Source organism: Panthera tigris, chromosome E1 (genome assembly GCF_018350195.1).
Source record: "Panthera tigris isolate Pti1 chromosome E1, P.tigris_Pti1_mat1.1, whole genome shotgun sequence".
NCBI lineage: Eukaryota > Metazoa > Chordata > Mammalia > Carnivora > Felidae > Panthera > Panthera tigris.
This window is the reverse complement of record NC_056673.1, coordinates 37967205-37989121: the sequence shown is the minus strand read 5'-3', so window position 1 is coordinate 37989121 and position 21917 is coordinate 37967205. Positions and strand designations below refer to the sequence as shown.

The 21917-nt window shown below is 51.2% G+C and overlaps 1 protein-coding gene across 1 annotated transcript in view; it reads left to right on the top strand.

The window, feature by feature from the left end:
• PLXDC1 (plexin domain containing 1) overlaps positions 1-21917 on the top strand; it is a 63272-nt gene that overhangs the window by 15117 nt on the left and 26238 nt on the right. Inside the window, exons 3-7 of the mRNA XM_042966654.1 lie at positions 13808-13951; positions 14245-14314; positions 14942-15064; positions 15445-15563; positions 17532-17631. Of these exons, the coding sequence (XP_042822588.1) occupies positions 13808-13951; positions 14245-14314; positions 14942-15064; positions 15445-15563; positions 17532-17631 (556 nt within the window). The remainder of the gene's footprint in view (positions 1-13807; positions 13952-14244; positions 14315-14941; positions 15065-15444; positions 15564-17531; positions 17632-21917) is intronic.

The following is a 21917-nucleotide window of genomic DNA, read 5'->3' as shown; positions in this document are numbered from 1 at the left end:
GTAGGGTAGGGGTTGGGGGAGCCATAGTGCTAAGTCAGAGACCCTGGCTTGTGGCACAGTTTATTCTGAGATGCTGGAAAGGGGAGGCCTTGGACAAAATTCCTTTTCCAGCCTGGGGATTTCCAGTCATAGTGCAAGGTTTTCTTGGTTCTGTGTTTCAGATCTCGGCCAGAGTTTGGGAGGAACCAAGCTTGAGAACATTCAGATTTGGAGGTTCCCCTGTAATTGAATAGTTCTCTCCGTGATAGGAAGAGCTCCGTCCCCTCGCTCCAGGCTTCCCTATGGCCCGGCTTCCCTAAGTTCCTCTCCTCTCTGGCCCAAGTAAAACTTCCCTGCTCTTTCCCCACCATGGTGGGCCTAAGAATGCTGAGAGGCCCTGCAGCCAGGCAGGCACCATGTAGTCTGAGACAGTGGACAGCAAGAGGGACAAACGAGTGCAATACATGCCTGGTTTTTACAACCTCTCAAAAGACAGAGTTTCCAAAAGGAGACTTCTAGAAGGCCTCCTCCCCAGATTGAAGGGCCTGGAGGAGACGGCACAGACAGACTCATAGCACAGACGCCTGAAGAACAAGCAATGCTCACGGAAGGACCACACTGTGGTGGGCCAGGGGAGGGGATGAGGTGAGGAGGCCAGTACTGGGAGAATTCTGAGAGTAGTGTGTGAGGTGGGTGGAGGGAGGGGAAGGTCATGAAGAGAGAAGATAAGAGATTTTATAGGATAGGGGCGTCTGGGTGGCTCAGTCGGTTCAGCGTCCGACTTTGGCTCAGGTCATGATCTCGTGGTTTATGAATTCAAGCCCCGCGCTGGGCTCTGTGCTGACAGCTCAGAGCCTGGAGCCTGCTTCCGATTCTGTGTCTCCCTCTCTCTCTGCCCTTCCCCTGCTCATGCTCTATCTCTCAAAAATTAAAAAAAAAAAAAAAACATTAAAAAAAAAGAGATTTTGTAGGAAGAAGGGGTGTTTGGGAGGGGGTGTGTGGAGCCCAGACGTCTCATCTCCAGCACTGTGGAAACGGTCCAGCAGTCCCGGCCCCCAGTCGTGTACCAGCTGCCTGACCCTGGGCTGGATGCTTACCCCCTCAGTTAATGAACCCGGCATTGGGAGCCCCTGCAAACCCCTACTAGTTTCAAATTTCCCAAATGGGGTAGTAGATACTGATCTTATTAGGGTGAGATTTAAAGCAAAATTTAGAGCAAAATGTGAGGCACATGATGAGTTCTCTGATCCTGTCATCTCCCCACCCACCCGCTTCCGGGCTCAGTACGGGTGCCAAGGACCAATCCTGGTTGCTCAGACCCAGGATGTCCATCTCCCACAGAGATTAGTCTTGTTGACCCTTTTCCTTTCCCTTAGGTAGATTTTTTGGTTGGTTGGTTGGTTGGTTGGTTGGTTGGTTTCTTTCTTTCCTTCTTGTTGAGGTGAGATTTACATAGCATAAAATTAACCACTTTTAAGTGAAATGCATTTAATACATCACAATGTTGTGCAATCATTATCTACTTCCTGAACATTTTCATCACCCCAAAAGGAGATACTGTGCCATTTAAACCCTGTGCCTTCATTCCCTCACAACCACCAACCTGTGTTCTGTTTCTATAGATTTACCTATTCTGGATGTTTCACCTATAAATGAGATCATATGATGTATGACCTTTTGTGTCTGGTGTCCTTCACCTAGCATGATGTTTTCACGTCTACATCTATTTTATGGCTGAATAATATTCCATTGTCCAGATAGACCATAATTTGTTTATTCACTCATTTGTTGATAGACACTTGGGCTGTTTCTGCCTTTTGGCTGTTGTGAATAGTACTGCTGTGAACATGTGGCCATGTATTTCTTTGAGGACCTGTTTTCAACTATTTGGGCCATGTACCTAGGAGCGGAATTGCTGGTCAAATGGTAATTCTATGTTTAACGTTTTTTTTGAGGAATCTCCAAATTGGTTTCCATAGTAGCTGAGCCATTTTACATTCCCACCAGCAATGTGTGAGGGTTTCAAATTCCCCACACCCTTGCTAACACTTGTTATTTTCTTTCTTTCTTTCTTTCTTTCTTTCTTTCTTTCTTTCTTTCTTTCTTTCTTTCTTTTTTTAAATTATAATATCCTAGGGGGTGTAAAGAGGTGGTATCTCATCGTGGTTTTGCTTTGTGTTTCCTGAATGACTAATGATGTTAAGCATCTTTTCACGTGCTTGTTGTCCATTTGTATATCTTCTTCGGGAAAATGTCTCCTTTGCCACTTTGCTCATTTAAAAAATTATTCTTTTTTTAAAAAGTTTATTTATTTATTTTGAGAGAGAGAGCATTTGTGCGCAAGTGTGTGCACAGGCACAAGCGGGAGAAGAGCAGAGAGAGGGAGAGAGAATCCCAAGCAGCCTCCATGCTGTCAGCGCATAGCCCGACTCAGGGCTTGAACTCATGAACCGTAAGATCATGACCTGAGCTGAAACCAAAAGCCAGCCCCCTAACCGACTGAGCCACCCAGGTGCCCCTGCTTTGCCCGTTTTTTAATTGGGTTGTGTTTTTGTCTTGGGCAAATTTCTTAACCTCACTTCATTGTCAAATGGGGATGCTGTTGTCTAAATGTAGTTGCAAAGATGTTCTACAGGAATGTACATGCAGGGCCTGGCACAGGGGCAGGAATGATAAACATTAGCTGACTCTGAATTAGGCCCTGGTCTAGGTGACCAGTCATCTTGGTTTTCCCAGAATGGTCTTGGTTTTAGCAATGAACTTTCAACATCCTGGGAGATCCCAGTCACCAGGTGAACTAGGATGGCTGGTCAACCTACTGTGGTCCCAGGGACGGTACGTACTAGGTATCCTTGCCACATCATCGCTCTAAACCTCAGTTTTCTCATCTATTAAAAAAAATTTTTTTAATGTTTATTTATTTTTGAGAGAGAGAGAAGCAGAACATGAGTGGGGAGGGACAGGGAGAGAGGGAGACACGGAATCCGAAGCAGGCTCCAGGCTCTGAGCTGTCAGCACAGCGCCCGACGTGGGGCTCGAACTCATGAGACGCTTAACCGACTGAACCACCCAGGTACCCCCTCAGTTTCCTCATCTATAAGATGGGACTGAGAATGGCTCATGGAATTGTTATAAAAATTGGGTGAGTTAATTTCTTTTCTTTTTTTTTCTAATTTTTTTAACGTTTATTTATTTTTGAGACAGAGAGAGACAGAGCATGAACGGGGGAGGGGCAGAGAGAGAGGGAGACACAGAATCGGAAGCAGGCTCCAGGCTCTGAGCCATCAGCCCAGAGCCCGACGCGGGGTTCGAGCTCACGGACCGTGAGATCGTGACCTGAGCTGAAGTCGGACGCTTAACCGACTGAGCCACCCAGGCGCCCCGGGTGAGTTAATTTCTTGAGAAGGTTAACCAGAAAGGTAGGGGGGTGGAAAAGGTAGTGCTTTCCCCCCAGATCTTAGCTGGAACTACAAAACCAGTATGCTAGCAACGAAAGAGGATTTCCTGGCCTTGAAACTTCAGGTGCTATGCTTCGTATCCTCACTACTCAAAGTATGGTGGGGGACCAGTAGTGTCGGCAGCGCCTGGGAGCCCAGGGGTGCCAGGCTGGCTCAGTTGGTGGATCATGCGACTCTTGGTTTTGGGGTTATGAGTTCGAGCCCCACATTGGGTGTAGATTCCTTAAAAAAATTTAAAGAAAGAAAGAAAGAAAGAAAGAAAGAAAGAAAGAAAGAAAGAAAGAAAGAAAGAAAGAAAAAGAGAGAGAGAGAAAGAAATGCAGGAACTTAGACCCTATGGAATCAGAATTTGATTCTCGGGTGATTTGTATGCACATCAAGGTTTGAGAAGCACTGCTTTGTGCCAAACGCTTTCAAGCAGGGGAAACAATCCTGGATGTGGAAAGTACATCAATAAATTCGTCACAGGAGGGGCACCTGGGTGATTCAGTCGGTTAAGTGTCCAGACTTCAGTTCAGGTCATGACCTCGCAGTCTGTGAGTTGGAGCCCCACGTCGGGCTCTGCACTGACCGTGAGGAGCCTGCTTGGGATTTTTTCTCTCCATCTCTCTCTGCCCCTCCTTGTGCACGCGCTCTCTCTCTCTCTCTCTCTCTCAAAATAAATAAATAAACATTAAAAAAAGAAATTAATCACAGGAATATTTATGAGAGCGTAAGAATTTGAAGCTACCAAAATGCCCAACGATAGAGAAATAGTTAGGAAAATTGTGGGTTTTCTTCTGAGTAGATGGCCAGGGAGCTGTTATAAATGATAGTTAAAAGATCACGTTCAACATCAAAAACTGCTGTAGGTATTCATGAAACCTGGCGGAAGCAGGCCACACAAATGGATGATCAGCAGGATTATAACCGTGTGAAATTATATACACATAGAAAAGACGAGAAGGAGATATGCCAGCATGGGACAGATGAGGGATGGGGGAGTCTGTTTTTGCTTTTGTTTTTCCTTGTCCTAATTCTGTGTGGTTGTATGATATATATTTATGCCGTCAAAATCTTGGGTTGGCTGATACTCCTCCCACAGCCCACATGTTGAGTCAGAGCCAGGATAAGATGATTCTTCCATTTCCAAGAAGCGTTAGGGGCATTAAGAAATGCTTGGTCTAGAAAGCTGGTCCGTACCCTCTTTCTGAGTCTGGTCCAGCCCCCCACTTCCAGGGCCTCCCTAGGTCAGCCTCATCCATCCTGACACCTCTTTACACTAGGCCCTCAGTACTGATGCCAGTGCCCTTTTGTCCGGCCTGGGTCCCTCCCTTTCCAGGGCTTTCTGCGCTTCTGTGGTGACAAGTGTTCTGTGCGGGTTTATTTCAACCTGAGGCTCGAATACCTCCAGAGGGCAAATAGAGGTTATTATGTGGATACATGAGGCAAGGGAAAATAAGAATAACAGGTGATGTTATAGGAGCCCTTCCTGAGTGCAGACCTCATTCTTTGGCCTTACGTTTAATTCACCCACATACCGCCCAGGAGGCATATGTTTCTAATACTATCTTGGACCAGAGAGGTGAAGAGCTTGCCCAATGTTGCAGAGCTCATGAGTGACAGAGCCAGGACAAGAACCCAGGTCTTTCTGCCTTTGGAGTCCAAGGATTTAACCACTATCTCATTGTGGAAAATGAGTGGCATATTGGTCCAGACAGGGGGTGCTTCTAGACAAGTGATTTATAGCTTTATTTGCAAAAGAATCCCCTGATAAGCTTGTTCAAATTAGGATTTTGACCCAGCAGGTTTGGGGGTGGGGCCTAGGATTCTGCATTTCCAATGTGCTCCCAGGTAATGCAAATGCTGCTGGTCCGTGGGGCATATTTTGAGTAGCAGGGATCTAGAAAAACATTCTAGGGTCTCATAAGGCTTCATGGAATGGGGGTGGCAGTGAACGGGATGCTCCCTCCCCCAGTAATCCCACCAGCACCTCCTGGGTTGGACCCAGCTGCCTGGAGCACCGTCCTGACAAGCCTGGCTGGCCAGGCCTCTCCAGCAGGCCCCGCAGGGTGCCCTTGGTTGCCTGCCCCAGCATTTTCACCTGCCAGTTGGCTGGCAGTTGATGGGCCGATGGTGACAGCTTAGCCGGAGTTCCTGTCCAGAAACGTCTTGAGCTCAGCCAAGGTAAATGCTGTCCCGCTGTCAGAAATGAAGTGCCTGGCGGGCTCCAGGCATGAATAATTGAGGCAGAAGAGACATTGTCACAGCGGACGTTTAGGATGGAGCTGGGGTTGGTTTTGAGGAGGCAGCCTCCACCATGAAAACCTGTCTTGGAAACGTCCCACCAAATCATCGTAATAGCTCCTACTTAGCAAGCACCTACTGTGGACCAGGCACTGGGCTAAGAGCTTCACATTGATATGTTGTGTCTAATCCTTTCAAGAAGTCTGTGAGCGACGTTACTGACGAGGGACTGAAGCTCAGAGAGGAGAGTAATGTTCGGCACCAGCTACTATGTAGTAGAGCCAGCTTTTGAACTTGGGTCCATTTGACTCCACAGACCCTGCACTTGATCCTAGAGCAGTGGTTTTTCTTTTCTTTTCTTTTCTTTTCTTTTCTTTTCTTTTCTTTTCTTTTTTTTTTTTTTTTCGGAGCAGTGGTTTTCAAAGTGCACCCCGTGGAACCCTAAGGGTTCGCAGAGGTGCTTCCTGCACGGACTGCCGTGGAATGGAGGGTGGTGGAGAAGGAAGTCGCACAGCAGGCCGGGCTCCAGGCCCTTCTTTCCTTCCCCCAGAACGGCCGTGCTTTGATGTGATGCATGTATTAAGTTTCCACGGAAGATTAATTGGAAGAAAGGATTTCATGACCAAGAATGTTTGAAATCTACATCATGCCGCCTCCCAGAACGAATGTGGATTGCGGAGCGGGGCTTTTCAAGGAAACAGTTCTCTTTGGTGGACTTGCCAAGTCATCTGGCTCAGGCTATGCCCCCCACCCTCTGTGAGGTCAGGCCACCACTGTCATGGCTTCTAGCCTGCAGTCCACAGTGTCTGGAGGGCCGCCCTCAGGGGTAGTGGGACTTCCCCACAGACCACAAGTCAGTGGCAGGCCTGAACCGGGTGAACTCCTGGGGCAAGTTCACTGCCAGGCACGGTCTCTAAATCCTTTTTGAGAGACGTGTGTATATGGATTACAGTGAAGAAGCCTGCAGTCTGACCTGCCTGAGGAGGCTGCTTAGGACCTTGCTTGTATTAATTAGGATACACATTCAGCTATTTTAATAAATGCTCAACTGATGATGGACTTGGGCACGAGCGTTTATTCTTCTCCCACATGTAATAGTGTGAGCATAAGTAAGCAGGCTTGACATAGCATCTCCATGGTGTTGGGGACCCAGCTTCCCTCTATCTTGCTGTTCTCCCCTCTGCAACTTATGTCTTCTATGTTGTGGTCCAAGATGGCTCCCCTTTCCTACTGAGGACAATCATCCTCCTGGCCTTCCATCGGCCAGACATTGTCATGTAGCCACACTTAACTGTAAGGAGGGCTAGGAAACGTAGTCTTAGGTGGGTGGCCATTTGCCTAATGAAAACTGGAAGGGGGGCACCTGGGCGGCTCAGTCCGTTACACGTCCAACTCTTGATTTTGGCTCAGGTCATGATCTCATGATTCGTGAGATTGAGCCCCACGTGGGGCTCTGCACTGAGCATGAGGAGCCTGCTTGGGATTCTCTCTCTCTCTCTCTCTCTCTCTGCCCCATCCCCTGCTCAGATGCTCTCTCTCTCTCTCTCTCTCAAAACAAATAAAATGCAAACATTAAAAAACCCTGGAAGGTTCTGCTTCTAAAGGAAGAAGGAGAGAATGGTTATTGGGAAACATTTATCCAACTCTGTCACGGGTGAACTTCCTACATCAAAACTGCTGGTGCTGGTGGCAGCATGAACAGAGGCCTGCAGGAGAAAATAGGAAATGCCCCTAAGGTTGGGGAATCCCACACTGGCTCTTTTCCCCTCTGTAGTCAGTCAAGAAGCCATCAGTGACTGGCTTTATAGAAGAAAAACATGGCGGCCTGTGTGTCGTCAGGGAAAATTCTCCCAGAAACTGAGTTTCTCACTTCTCTCTTCCCATTCATATTCTCACTGTCTGTGCCGGTGAAGGACGTCTGGGGTCTCTCTGGATGACCCTCTGATCACCCTATGAACAAGACTCTTCTAGTTAGTGCCCTTTTGGTTCCGAGGAGCTATTTGAACTGTGTCAGGAGAAAGGTTTATAGTGAGGGGTAGAGGAGTATCTGGGTGGCTCAGGTGGTTGAGCGTCAGACTCTTGATCTCGGCTCAGGTCGTGAAATCAGGGTCTTGGGATCAAGCCCCATTGTCAGCTCTGTGTTGGGTGTGGAACTGCTTGGGATTCTCTCCCTCCCTCTCCCTCTGCCTCTCCCCTGCTTGCGCTCTGGCACGCGCTCACTCTCTCTCAAAAAGTAATATATATTTACCGAGGGCTAGAGACCTACCATGGGATCCAAAGACTGGAGATAATGGACAGCCTGACCTCAGAAACCCGGAAGTCAGTCAGAAACCAAGGCTGCTTTCTCTGTGTCTTCAGGCCCACCTCAGTGCTGGCCTCTCTCTCTTTTCTTTTTTAATGTTTTTCTTTATTTTTGTTTTTGAGAGAGAGGCACAGAGTGCAAGCAGGGAAGGAGCAGAGAGAGACAGGCTCCAGGCTCCGAGCTGTCAGCCCAGAGCCCGACGCGGGGCTCGAACCCACGAACCGTGAGATCAGGACCTGAGCCGAAGTCGGATGCCCAACCGACTGAGCCACCCAGGAGCCCCAATTCTTGTCTCTTTTTTTACTCACCCAGCATCTATTTATTGAAGCCAGATGCACATGAGGTCTTCCTTCTCCTTTCTGTGGACAAGCAGTCACGCTTAGGACACAGTCACCCACGTTCTGCGCTTGCTGCCCTGACGGACTCGCCCCTACTCTGCTGTGTCTCAGCTGGTGGAGCCGAGGGCACCTCTTCCTTGCTCTGAGAGCGACTCCCTAGCTACTTTCACTTCCTCAGAGAAGAGCTTGAGGAGTCAGGGGACTTCCTCCTGTGTGCAGGACGTCCCGGCTATGGGATGCTTTCCACAGACTTGGAAAGTCTTCCCAGAGGAAGCAGCTGTTTCCTTCACACGTGGCTTTTGTATCACCTGCCACTGGTGCTGAGGGAGGATGCTGTCCTTGTCACCAGACCACGCATCCTCGGCACAGCCTCCGGCCCCGTCGGCTGCGGGATCCTTGTGACTGAACGCATTGAGCAGACAGATCCCAACGCCTGCCAGGTGCCAGGTGCCAAACCCTGCACTAGGTAGGTGCTGGGGGTGAGGAGATGAGCATGACGTGGTCCCCTAAGCTCTGTGTCCCGTAAAGGACCCACGCTGGTCCTTCTGATGTGAGAAGTTTTAACCAATGACTGAAAAGTGGCCCACGGCGCCTTCCAGTGGGGCAGTAACTTAAAGACCCGAGAAACAACAGACAGAGGAAAAGCCATTGTCATGGCGCGTGACTGCCCCGGTTTCAGATGGGGCCAGTGAGACGCGTCCCTAGTCACCCCACCCTCTGCCGTCTTAGCTGAGGCAGCAGAGACGTGTTAGCATCTGTTTGGGCTTTCCGACCGCAGAGCGTGGCTTCTGCCCAGGCCCCTCATGTCTGATGCGTGGAGATTTGGCAAAAGCTCTCACTGGTGAGTCCCAGGAAGGAGGTCATGGAAACCAGACCCTTCTCCAAGCCTCCAAGCAGCGGTTTTAAACACAGGTCTGCTCAGGTTCCTAGCTGAGCGCTGCATCTGGTTGACTCCCACCACACCGGCGGGTGTCTGGACCCCGTCTGGTGCCGCCTCGCTTTGTTGGGTAACACGATCCCATTCTGGACACCAGAATGCGTGGTGGTAGAAACAAAACAGAGGATAAGCAGGTCTTCGACGGGCTGTGCTTTGTGACTGTTCACTCGTCAGCACGTCCTCCAATAAAGCCTATACTCTTGTGCTTAACCACCGTAGCTAAAGGCAGAGCTCACCCGTGTGGGAATGGTCTCACAGGAAAGGTAGGTGTGAGGATAAGAAGTCTAAAAACCAAGTAAATCATCACAAGTGTGCAGCATATTGGGAGGGAGAAATCCAGGGTGGGGTGAGTAACGGGGGCATCAGGGAGGTGCTCCTGAGCTAGTGATTGCTGACTTGAGGCCTAAAGGAAAAGGAGGACTCAGCTCCTGAATGGAGTGGGAAAGAGGTTTTGAGGCCCAGGAGGTGCCAAGGCCCTGAGGCAGACAGCACTTGGTGATTTCAGGAAGTGAAGAAGCCCAGCGGGGCTGAAGCACACAGGGTGTGAAGTACATGGGGGGAGCCAGACTACCATGTATCAGGAAGGGTTTGTGCTTTCGTGTCACAGAGGGCTGAACAAGCATCCCTCCAGAATATCATTGGGAACCCAGGTTCCATCCAGCTCATCACTTCACCATCCTTACGTGGCTCTTGTCCTCATCCTCACAAGATGGCTGTTGAAGCTCCCGTCATCTTATCTACATTCCAGGCAGGAATAAGGAGAAGGGCAAAGGGAAGAGGGACAAGCAGCCAAATGTGAGCTGCACGAGAATCTTCACTTATTAGCCAGCCTATAGCACGTGGTAACCCTTAACACATCCAGGGAATGAAGTGTTTTAGCTGGCTACATCGCTGCTTGCTACAGGCCCAATGTTCTGTTAGCAAAGAGGAGGAGGGAGTAGATATTGTATAGGCATGTCCAGAGTCTGCCCCACAGGGCCTTGTAGGTCATGGTAAGGAGCGTGGTCTGCATCCTGATACAGCTGGGGAGCCATAGATTGTTCTAAGCAGGGCGATAACATGGAAGGGGGAGACGACTCAGGGTTGCCCTACTTGAGCCACAGCAACACATATCTTTCGGCCTACATATCAGTTTTCTAGAACTGCTCTAACGCATTACCACAGACGTTGTGGTTTAAAGCAACAGACATCTATTCTCTCCCGGTTTGGGATGCTGGGAGTCTGAAATCATAGTGTCAGAGAGGCCATGCTCCCTCTGAAGACTCGAGGGGAGAATCCTGCCTTACCTATTCCTAGCCTGGTGGCTCCTGGCTCTCCTTTGTGTTGCTTGGCTCATCAGCTACATCACTCCAATCTCTGCCTCTGTCGTCACATGGCCTTCTTCCCCGTTTCCCTGTGTGTCTATATCCAAATCTCTCTCTCTCTTTTACAAGGACACCCACCATTGGATTTAGAGCCCACCCTAATCCAGTCTGACCTCATCATTTTTTTTAAAGTTTATTTATTTATTTTGAGAGAGAAAGAGAGCACGAGCAGGGGAGGGGCAGAGAGAGAGGAAGAGAGAGAATCCCAAGCAGCCTCTGCACTGTCAGCGTGGAGCCCGGTGTGGGGCTCGAACCCACGAACCATGACCTGAGCCAAAACCAAGAGTCGGACATTCAACCAGTTGAGCCACTCTGGCACCCCCCAGTCTGATCTCATCTTAAATTGATTATGTTTGCAATGATTCTACTTCCAAATAAGGTCTTATTCATAGGTACTAGGGGTTGGGACTTGAATATACCTTTTTTGTAGGACACAATCCTGGAGGGCGTGCAAAGGGACTAATGTGCCATCTAGACGCTGCTTTGCTCTCTTGGGCTACTCGTTTCCCCCTCACCCGTGAAGACAGCCCAGAAATTAGGGAGGTGGGTTTACTTCCAAAATTTTGACCCAGTGCCAGGTACGAGGCAAAAGGAAGGGGTCTGGGCTCCTGGCACGGGGCTGTCCTCACCTTGGCAAATACGTCTTCAGCTCTGAGGATGTGAGGGTCTTCAGTCGCGGGTGCAGGGGCAGCCTCACCCATCCCTGCGTGTCAGTGGCTCATAGCTTGGGGTGGGGGGAGGCATGGAGGGAGCAGACATTTAAATAATGGGCTGAATGGTATCTAAACGTGAGTGCCTTTCTTCCAGCAGGCAAAATTTTAGGTTCACCGATGCCATTTAATAAACCACTTCTTTGTCTGGAGTAAGTGGGGGGAAATGCAGGCTGGAGCCATGGCTGTGGCAGGTGGTCATAGCTGACCCTAAACTGGCTTCAGAGTTGGGGGTCCTTCAGACTGTCCAGTGTAGTGCTATTCAGGTCCCCTTCCCTTTTTGCTTTGAGGTGGAGTAAAAACTACTCACACGTGAGTCCCAGGAAACGGGCTGGGGGCCATCACACTCGTCTTCTGGGCACATCTCTTTGCATAAGTTGGTGTGCATAGAGCTTTGTTTCTCGGCGGGTGATTTTTTTTTCTGTTTTCATTTTTTTGGGGTCAAGATGGGAATCCTCCTCAGAGGTGGAGGAGAGCTGAAGGTGCAGGGGGCAAAGACATATGGCATCTGATCTCCTGGGGAGTGGGTGTAAGAAGCAGACCCTGAAGGAACTGCTTTCCCAAGGGAGGCTGTGAGTTCTGGGCACCAGCACAGTGGCTTCGGTGCCCATGGGCGGAGCTAGGAAGCAGCGCTTCCTCCTCTGGGTCCCCAGGGTGGATAACCGGCGGCAATGGGAGGTGGCATCATTGGCACGAGCACTGGCCCTTACCCCAGGGGTGGTGGCATCAGGGTGGGCCCCTCAGGTGGTCTTATGAGTAAAACCAGAAATCCAACAAAGGTGGGTCCATGTGACCCAAATAGCACACGAGTCACCTCTTGAGAACTCCCGTGGATGGCGGGGGCTATTTGCAAAGGATGGATGTCCTCACTGGGCAAGTAGCGGGGAGAAGATCGATGAGAAGGTGATGGTTTAAGCTGAGCATTGAAGAAGTGGGGATCTGCTAGGGGAGAAGGCAAGGAAGGTCGTTCCAGGCAGGAGGATCAGCATGTGCAAAGGCATGAGTGACCACTGGTGGCCTGAGACTGTCAGGGGAGTCTGAGCTGGTGAGTGGGTGCACAAGGCTGCACGGGGCATGAGAGAAGGCAAGAGCAGTGATGCTAGAGACAGTGGAGCTGGCTCCTGATGAGACCTCGCATGTCAGGGTAGGGTTTGGGTTTTGTCTGGAGGATGGTGGGAGCCCCAGATGGCTTGTGAGCAGAGCGATGTGGCCTCGCACGTGTTTTATGTGTGTTTGACAGCCACGCTGAGGGTGGGTGGAGGGGTGGGCAGTCTGGAGGCCGGAGGGAAGGAACCAGGCAGTGGCGGTGGAGATCGCCCCCTCCCCGCCACACCATGTTTCTTCTGCTCATCTTCCCCCCCACCCTGCCCTGACCCCAGGTCCCCAGAGCATGTCACTTGTCAGAAGAGCAGAGTCTGCCTCTTGGCGGGTGGAAAGAACAGGCATCCCTCGTCGCTGCTCATGCTGGTCCCGGGGCAAGAGCTGGCTGGGCAGCTGGCGGCTTGGCAGGGACAACATGGTCTGCTCTGACGTGTCTGCAGCCACTGCCACTGGACAGCCTGATTAATGACCCGCCGCGTCCTGGTCTCCTCACGGGTCAGCAGCCCCGTCTCGGCAGCCAAGCGAACCAGCCTGCTCTGCCTCCTTCCCCCCATGGCTGGCGCTCCCAGATAGGCCGAAATGCTGTGACATCGCCTCCTCCCCTGGCCCTGCCACCCTTTCTGCTAACTATTTCCTGTCCTCTTAAAAGTCCTGGCCCTAAATTCTCCCGTGCAGAAGAGGCTTTACAGAATGAACTCCCAGCCTGCCGCGTTCTGGCTTGTTCTCTATCCTCCCCGCATCGGGCGCGTAGCAGAAGTTAAAAATATGTCTCGAAGGAACCATTGCTGCTTCTCTACCCTTTCTCTCTGCGGGAAGGTCTGTGTCTGTGTGTTCCATTCGCATAAGTCCCACCTCCTCCATCAGACTAGCGATTTCCCAAGATCAAGGGTCTGCCTCCATCTTTGGGCTGGTGGCTTCTAAGATCCATTTTTTTTTTCTTTTTCCTTAAGCAGGGTAACCGCAGGGCAAGGACTGGGTCTCCCCTTCAGTCCGGGGGCTCCCCAAAGACAAGAGCTCTGTTTGGGGCTGCCTTGTCCGTCTCTCCCTCATGTCCCAAGCTGAGCTCTGCCTTGGGCGTGCTCTGTGGGTACTCAGGGGCCGCAGGGAAAGCCTCCTGGCCTGTCTGGGAACGGCAGGGCTAAGCGTGGGTACAGCGGGTGTGGATTTGGCTGGGGCCAGAGCCGTTGGGGCATGGCGAGGGGCTTGGTACTGAACTGTCGTCGGGGGCCAAGGGGAGCCCAGGACATCCAGGCCTACACGAGCCTTCGAGGCTACAGGCCCAGTGTCAGGGAGGGCTGTGACTTCGCATGTGTGTGGGGGGGGGGGAGCAGAGGATGGCTCCTGGCCACCTGCTCCTCATACCTCCTGTGGGCTCTGTGTTGGTGGCGGCAGGAAGACAACCACAGCTACTATGTGTCCCGTCTATACGGCCCCAGCGAGCCCCGCAGCCGGGAGCTGTGGGTAGACGTGGCCAAGGCCAACCAGAGCCAAGTGAAGGTCCACAGAATCCTCTCCAACACTCACCGGCAGGCTTCGGTGAGTATGCCAGACCCTGGCAGTGCTGCCCTGGGCTGGGAGGCTGGGGGCCAACCCTCCATGCCCGCTCAGTGGGCATGGTTGTGACCTGAGGTCTGTGATCTGGGAGATGCTTTCCGGGGAACCCTGGGAAGAGGGGCGGTGGCCAGAGTTAAGGTGGCCACCTGTGGTCCTGGGGGCTTGCCCTGGACGTGCCTGCCCCCTACGTTGTCCAGACAAGCATGGGGCAGTGTGGGCGCCCAGCCTCCTGGCCTACAGCATGGCCCATGCTGACTCTCTCCCGTGCCCTGCAGAGAGTGGTCTTGTCCTTTGATTTTCCTTTCTACGGGCATCCTCTGCGGCAGATCACCATAGCAACCGGAGGTAAGGCTGTGTTGGTGGGACTGGGGGAGATTTGGAGTCTCAGCCAGAACGTGAGGGACCTACCTGGGGAGGTTTATTGGAGACAGGGGTATATAGAGAGACTGGGGAGGGTACCTCGTTGGGCTCTCTCGGGACCTCACTCTCAGGAGGGAGAACAGTGTGTGTGTGTTGGACCACCTTCCTGATGTTGGCTGACTTGCCTGTGCGTGTGTGTGTGTGTGTGTGTGTGTGTGTGTGTCCCTCTGGGCCAGCTCAGGCTAGCGTGGGCAATCCCTGTGGTCCCTGAGCTTCTGAGTCTGTGAATGAGAGAGAGGAGGAGACTTCACGAGAACGTGATTCTTGGGATCAGGCTCCTTGTCAAGATGAGGGGCCCATCTTTGATTCCTGTGCCCTTTCCCAGGGACAGGGAGAGGTGGGAGTTCTGTGCCCACCTGGAGGGGCAGGGAGAACCTTCTCTGGCCTGGGGCCCTTTTGCTCCACACACCAGACCCAGAGCCCAGCAGGTGGGGGCTGGGGACAGAGGTCCAAGATTCTCTTACGGCTCCACCTGCACTGTCCCTTCCTGAACAAGGAAGCAACCTCTCTAGGCCTTCTCTAGTGACTTCTGTGCATTTGTCCGCACCCCAGGCTTCATCTTCATGGGTGACACGATCCACCGGATGCTCACGGCTACTCAGTATGTGGCGCCTCTGATGGCCAACTTCAACCCTGGCTACTCTGACAACTCAACAGTCGCTTACTTTGACAATGGTGAGAACAGATCTCAGAGTTTAAGTCACCTGGCTCCAGGGCACAGCCCCTTTAGCAGAGCCCAAAGTCTAGAGAGGACAAGGGACTTACCCACGGGCACACAGCAAGGCCACCACCCCACCTTCCCGTGTTCAATTTCCTCATCTAGAAGATGGCAACAAGATGCCTGCTACCTAGCAGGGTCTGACGAGATAACAGAAGAAAAGTGCTTGGCTCTTAGCAGAGGTGACAAATATCAGAGACCTTTGTTGTTTCTTACTCTCACCAGATTGTCCCTTGAGCACCCAATCACCCTCAGACCTATGTGGGCCGCCGATTCTGCGGGGCCCTCCTCCCTGCACTACCTTCCTGTCCAGCCGGGTCTCTGCTCCCCTCCCTAGGGACGGTCTTTATTGTTCAGTGGGACCACGTCTACCTCCAAGGCCGGGAAGACAGAGGCAGCTTCACTTTCCAGGCAGCTCTGCACCAAGACGGCCGCATTGTATTTGGCTACAAAGAGGTGAGTGAGCTTAGCTGCAGAGGTGGCCGGGTCTTGGAGTTTTTCATTCAGCAAATATCTGTAGAGAACCTGCAACGTGCCAGGCATAGGCCTCGGTCCTGGGCAGACAGCAGGTACTGAGATGGCCATAGGCCCTGCCCTTGTAGAGCTAGAAGTCTGGTTGGGGAGATGGACAGGAATTGCAGGGACAAACGTAGAATCACCACCGTGACAAGTGTTCCTAAGTCGAGGTGCCTGGTGCGAAGGGAGCCTTTCTTAAAAATTTTTTTTTTTAACATTTATTTATTTTTGAGACAGAGAGAGACAGAGCATGAGTGGGGGGAGGGTCAGAGAGAGGGAGACACAGAATCTGAAACAGGCTCCAGGCTCTGAGCAGTCAGCTCAGAGCCCGACGCGGGGCTCGAACTCACCGCAAGATCGTGACCTGAGCCGAAGTCGGACGCTTAACCGACTGAGCCACCCAGGCGCCCCCGAAGGGAGCCTTTCATGACGCTCTTCCTTCCTTTCTTTCTTCCTCCCTCCCTCCCTCCCTTCCTTCCTTCCTTCCTTCCTTCCTTCTTTTCTTCCTTTCTTGTTTTCTTTCTTGTTTTTTCTTTCTTTCTTTCTTTCTTTCTTTCTTTCTTTCTTTCTTTCTTTCTCTTCCTTCCTTCCTTCCTTCCTTCCTTCCTTATTTTCTTCCTTTCTTGTTTTCTTTCTTGTTCTTTCTTTCTTTCTTTCTTTCTCTCCCTCCCTTCCTTCCTTCCTCCCTTCCTTCCTTCCTTCCTTATTTTCTTCCTTTCTTGTTTTCTTTCTTGTTCTTTCTTTCTTTCTTTCTTTCTTTCTTTCTTTCCCTTCCTCCCTTCCTTCCTTCCTTATGTTCTTCCTTTCTTGTTTTCTTTCTTGTTTTTTCTTTCTTCCTTCCTTCCTTCCTTCCTTCCTTCCTTCCTTCCTTCCTTCCTCTTTCTTTCTTTCTTTCTTTCTTTCTTTCTTTCTTTCTTTCTTTCTTTCCCTTCCTTCCTTCCTTCCTTCCTTCCTTCCTTCCTTCCTTCCTTCCTTATTTTCTTCCTTTCTTGTTTTCTTTCTTGTTTTTTCTTTCTTTCTTTCTTTCTTTTTTTCTTTCTTTCTTTCTTTCCCTTCTTTCCTTCCTTCCTCCCTCCCTTCCTCCCTCCCTTCCTTCCTTCCTTCCTTCCTTCCTTCCTTCCTTCCTTATTTTCTTCCTTTCTTGTTTTCTTTCTTGTTTTTTCTTTCTTTCCTTCCTTCCTTCCTTCCTTCCTTCCTTCCTTCCTTCCTTCCTTCCTTCTCTCTTTCTCTCTTTCATGAGGCTTTTTACCTCAGCAGAGGTCAGGGGAGGCTTCCCTGAGGAAAAGAGTTGAAATCTGCAGGATGTGTAGGAGTTGAGGAGTCAAAGAAGAGAGAGAAAAGCACATTCAAAGGTCCTATGGCAGGACAGAGCATGGCTGGTACAAAGCATAGAAAGAAGACAGCCAGACTGGAGGGGAGAGTGGGGAGCAAGACAGGGCAGGAGAACACCCAGATTTGCCTTTGAGAAAGGTCACTCTGGCTTCAGAATGGAGAACAGGTTGTTGGTGGCTCAGAGGAAAGGTTGGGAGATGGTTTTGGAGAGAGAGGTGTTGCCGGCTTGGAGTAGGGTAGGGTAAGATGGAGAGAACTGGACAGATTTAAGAGGCAGTTAGCAGGCTAATTAATAGGATTCAGAGATGTGTGAGGTGGAGGAGGGCGGCGATGAAAGAAAGGGTGACTCCCAGGTTTCCGGCCTGCGTGGAGGTATGGCAAAGAAAAAGGAAATGTGCTGGAGATGGTTGGAGTAGACTTGCAATTTGAATGGGGACCCACTGGATTTGAGATGTCCTTGAGTCCTCCAAGAGGTGGCACGGAGCAGGCAGAGGGCTGTGGAGGTCAGAGGGGACGTCCAGGCTGGTCCAAGGGTGTTTTGAGGGGGTAGATGGAGCCTCTTCTCCCCGGCTGCAGATCCCTATGTCTGTCCTGGAAATCAGCTCCTCCCAGCACCCCGTCAAAGCAGGCTTGTCAGATGCCTTCATGATTCTCAACCCGTCCCCGGATGTACCAGGTGAGTCCCCAGGGGTTCCGTGGAGCGCTCAGCGGGCTTGGACTGAGCTCCGACTGACCCAGACTGGGTTGGGGGCGGGGGGACTGGCAGTGGTGGAGGTGGCTGGATGGCTGATTGTTGAGGGGCGCTGAAGGAGGATGAAACATATAATGAGTTCTGATTTTCCTTCATTAAAGCAGAGGAACCATTTTTTCCCAATGAAATCTCCAGTGGGAGGCGACGCTCTGGGTTTGGAGGGGAAGGGGAGCCACTCAGCACCGCATCCACTTAGAAATTCTCCACAGGCACCAGATTAGGGTTTTTGAGTCCTTCCAGAACACAACCATGATCACATCCCCACCCCACGTGATAGGAGCATCACTGGGGGTTCAGGGGATGGAGGCCAGTCCCAGCCACATTATTAACCGTCTACTTCAGGAAATCACATCTCTCTATCCTCAGTTGCCTCATCTGTAAAATGGGGATGTAGCTGGAACAGTGCTTTTTCCTTCCTGGTCCTCCTCCAGTTCTGATATTTTTTGGCATCAGAGCACTTTTTCTTCTTCTGATCCCCTGCTCACCCCCATGGGGGTCTTGAATTCACACTTCTGGGGGAGGCACTGTAGGCACACTATCCATTGCTTCTGGACCCTTGGCTCAGAGTCTTTTGAACCCGACCTCTTCTGCTGTGCTGTGTATACAAAAGTCCCTCTGTCTAACCTACAGGACCCCAAGCAGGAGACCCTTGTCTGCTCTTCTCTGTCCCTACCGGTGCTTGATGGGACAAGGAACATTCTGAACTCCACCCTAGCCACACCAGGCTGGTTGAGAGGATGTGCTTGGGGGCCACCAAAGTGCTATCCTGTAGACGGGCACGGCACTACCTTTCTGGACACTCCAGGGCTTCCTGGGGAAGCGTATTTACTTACATCTGTTGGTTGAGTTCCATCAATACACATGCTCTGAGTTCCTGCTATGCACTAGGCCACTATGTTCTGGGTGCTACTGAGATACGATGAAGAGGAAGATATGGAGGGATTCGTCATCTGAGCAGAGCCTCTGTCCTTAACAGAAATCTGAGGGAAGGGACCAAGGGCTCATGTTAGAAGTCTTTATCCAGGAGCCGCCACGTGCAAGGTTGAGTATAGTGCTAGGGGCTTGGCTCTGGAGTTGGAAGCGTGGATTCGAGTCCAAACTCTCCGTAAGCGTCTGACCCCTGGCAAGTCGCTTAACCTCTTAGAGCTGGTTTCTCTGTCGGCAGTTGGGGATATAAGTGGTTCATGCTCCCTGCAGTGACTTGTGAAGATGAACACGGTGACGTCCAACAAGTGTTTGGCCTGATGTCTGGCACGTCGAGTTTGTGAGTCCTATATTAGAATATCTTTCCCTGCCAGCCTTTATCACGCGACTCAGTATTTTATAGTCCAGCAGGGCGTCTGGTACAGTAGCAAACAGTGCAGAAAGAGGAGCACGTGACGTCCTGATGCTGGTGTGTCATAGGTCAGATGCCAGGACCACGGCACTTTCATGGGACTTCTGCAACGAGTAGCAAAAAGTCACATGCTAGAGCGGCTGTTTGCACTTGCCGCACCACACCTTGGAGATTTGTGCCATTAAACATGAATTACCATCCTGCTCTTTATGAATGCTCTCCCTTATCGGAATCTATAAGATGATATTTTTTTTCATGAATAAATGTATCCGGTCTAAAACTCAAAAGATACAAAAGGCGGTATAGAAAAAATCAGGTTTCTCTCCCATCCCCGACCCCTGTCCCCTAATTTCCCTTCCTGGAGGCCACCAGGGCTACCCGATTATTTCTAGAGCTATAAGCCTACAGGTAAGTATATGTTTGGATATTTAACACAGAGAACGGCATGTGGTGTCACTGGTCTGCACTTGAACAAAGTATATCCTGCCCATCCTTCCGTATCAGCCCACACCTCGTTCTTTTTAATGGCTACTTGATAGCCTGTTGCATAGATGTACCTTAATTTAGCCAATCCCCTGGACATAGGCTTTACAGTTCCCAATATTTCGCTACAACAAATAACGCTGCAGTGAATATTCTTGCAAACAGCTATTTTTATGCCCCTTTGTGAGTATTTCCATAAAATAAGTTCCCACTACTCCACCTACCCATCCTGACCTTCCCTGAACACCCAGGACACTAGCAAGCAGCTCACCAAGCCTCTGCTCCAGGCAGCATCTGTTCTAACTGGTTGGGTAGCACATGTACTGAGCTGGTTGCTAAATAGTTTCAGTGTCACTCTGATTGTATTAGTTAGCTATTGCTGCGTAACAAATTATCCTGATATTTAGCAGCTTAAACACACACACACACACACACACACACACACACACACACACACACCTTATCCCAGAGTTTCTGTGGATCAGGAAGCAAGGCACAGCTTAGCTGCGTCCTCTGGTTCAAGGTCTTGCACAGGCTGCTCTCAAGGTGCTTGCCAGGTTACGGCCCTCTCAACAACTGTTTGGGGTGGGGGTCTGCTTCCAAGAGCTCTCACGTGATTGTTAGCAGGGTTCACTTCCTTGAGGAGGCCCCCCCTTGGCTCCTGACACGTGGACCTCCTCATAGGACAGCTCATAACATGGTAGCTGGCTTCCACCAAAGCAGGCAAGCAAGAGAGCAGTAGAGGGTGAGCAAGACAGAGGCCGGTCTTCTTGTAACCTAATCTTAGAAGTGCCATCCCATCACTTTTGCCATATTCTGCTGGTTAGAAGCAAGTCGCTAGGTCCAACACACTCAGGACAGGATTCCACAGGGTGTCAACACCAGGAGGCAAGGCCACTGGGGGCCATGTTAGAGATTGCCTGATCACCACACGGATAATCCCATCCCCAGGCTCTGAGATTTACAATATCTTTTTTTTAAATAAATTTTTAATGTTTTATTTATTTTTGAGAGAGATAGAGCATGAGAGGGGGGCAGGGGAGAGAGAGAGGAAGACCAAATCCAGGCTCTGAGCCCGCACAGAGCCCAACACGGGGCTCAAACCCACGAACCGTGAGATGGTGACCTGAGCCAAAGTTAGACGCTCAACCGACTGAGCCACCCAGGCGCCCCTGACCTTTACAGCATCTTATGTAGTCATCCTCCCAACACTGTAAGTGGGGTCTGTACTTTCTAAATGAGGACAGAGGCTCAGAGACGCGAAATGACTTGCTTGTGGTCACGTGGCTATGAGAGAGACCTGAAACCCAGATCTTCCGTTTTTCTTAAACCCTGGAGTCGACCATTGAGACTTGCTAAATCTAATCCACCCCCATTCCAACCAGAGGGGTAAATCCTTTCCTCCTCAGTTCCCCAAAACACCCACACCTCCCAGGCTGTTTTGCGGGAAAGGCAGTTCTTAGTGTCCACGTCCCCCTGCCCGTGCGCATTGCCGAACCCCGCCTGCCTCCTCGGTGGCTCCCTCACAGGGCTTTGTGGGCTGGCGGAGTCTCAGGAAATGTGTGTTGGATCCAGCTGTTGTATGAGGGTGAATTAGAGGAAGTCGGATCCCCCAGGGAGTGTCTGCCTCTGAGGTTTCTCTGTGATTCTGGAATGAAAGGCTGTTTTAGAGCAAGCCAGGGAGATACGGGGAGGCGGGAGGAAGGGCAGGGGGTAGCCCAGCTGACACAACAGGAGGCAGGGCTGTGTTGTGGGAGCTGCTGGATTAGGGGCTCCAGGTGCTGTTTGCTGAGGTGTGAGGTCCACCCGCCAGGGAGAGCCGGCACCTGCCCCCCCCCCCAGACACTGCCCCGCCGCTCCCAGCCTCTCATCCCCTTCCTCCTGTCCCCCATTCCTTCTCGTCACTGCCAGATCTGATCATGTCATTCTCTGGCTCCTTGTTGCTTGCACCATGAGGTGAAAATCCTTAGTGCGGCATTCAAGGCCCCGTGCAGCTGGCACGGCCTACCTTCATAGACTCCTCTCTAGACCCTCCCATCACCTGCCATTCTCTGTCAGGGCATCACCGGTCTGCATGCTCTGTTCCCTAAGCATGCCAAGGGCTGTCCACATCTCTAGGACCCGGTTCCTTGCCTAACATGGCCCCCATTTCAACTCTTTTGCCACTTGGCAAAACTCTCCCCATCCACTGCTGCAGCTCAGATGTTGCCTCCTCCGTGCGGCAGAACTCACGGTTTCCTCAAGCACCTTCTCCCCAGCGCTCAGCCTTGTGCCTGCCGCAGGGCAGACACTCAAAAATGAAAAAATCGCACAAGAATGAGTGTCACCGAAGGGACCTTGTCCTCTGCTCTCTGGTGCCCCCCAGTGAGAACAGGGGCCTGATGTCACTTGC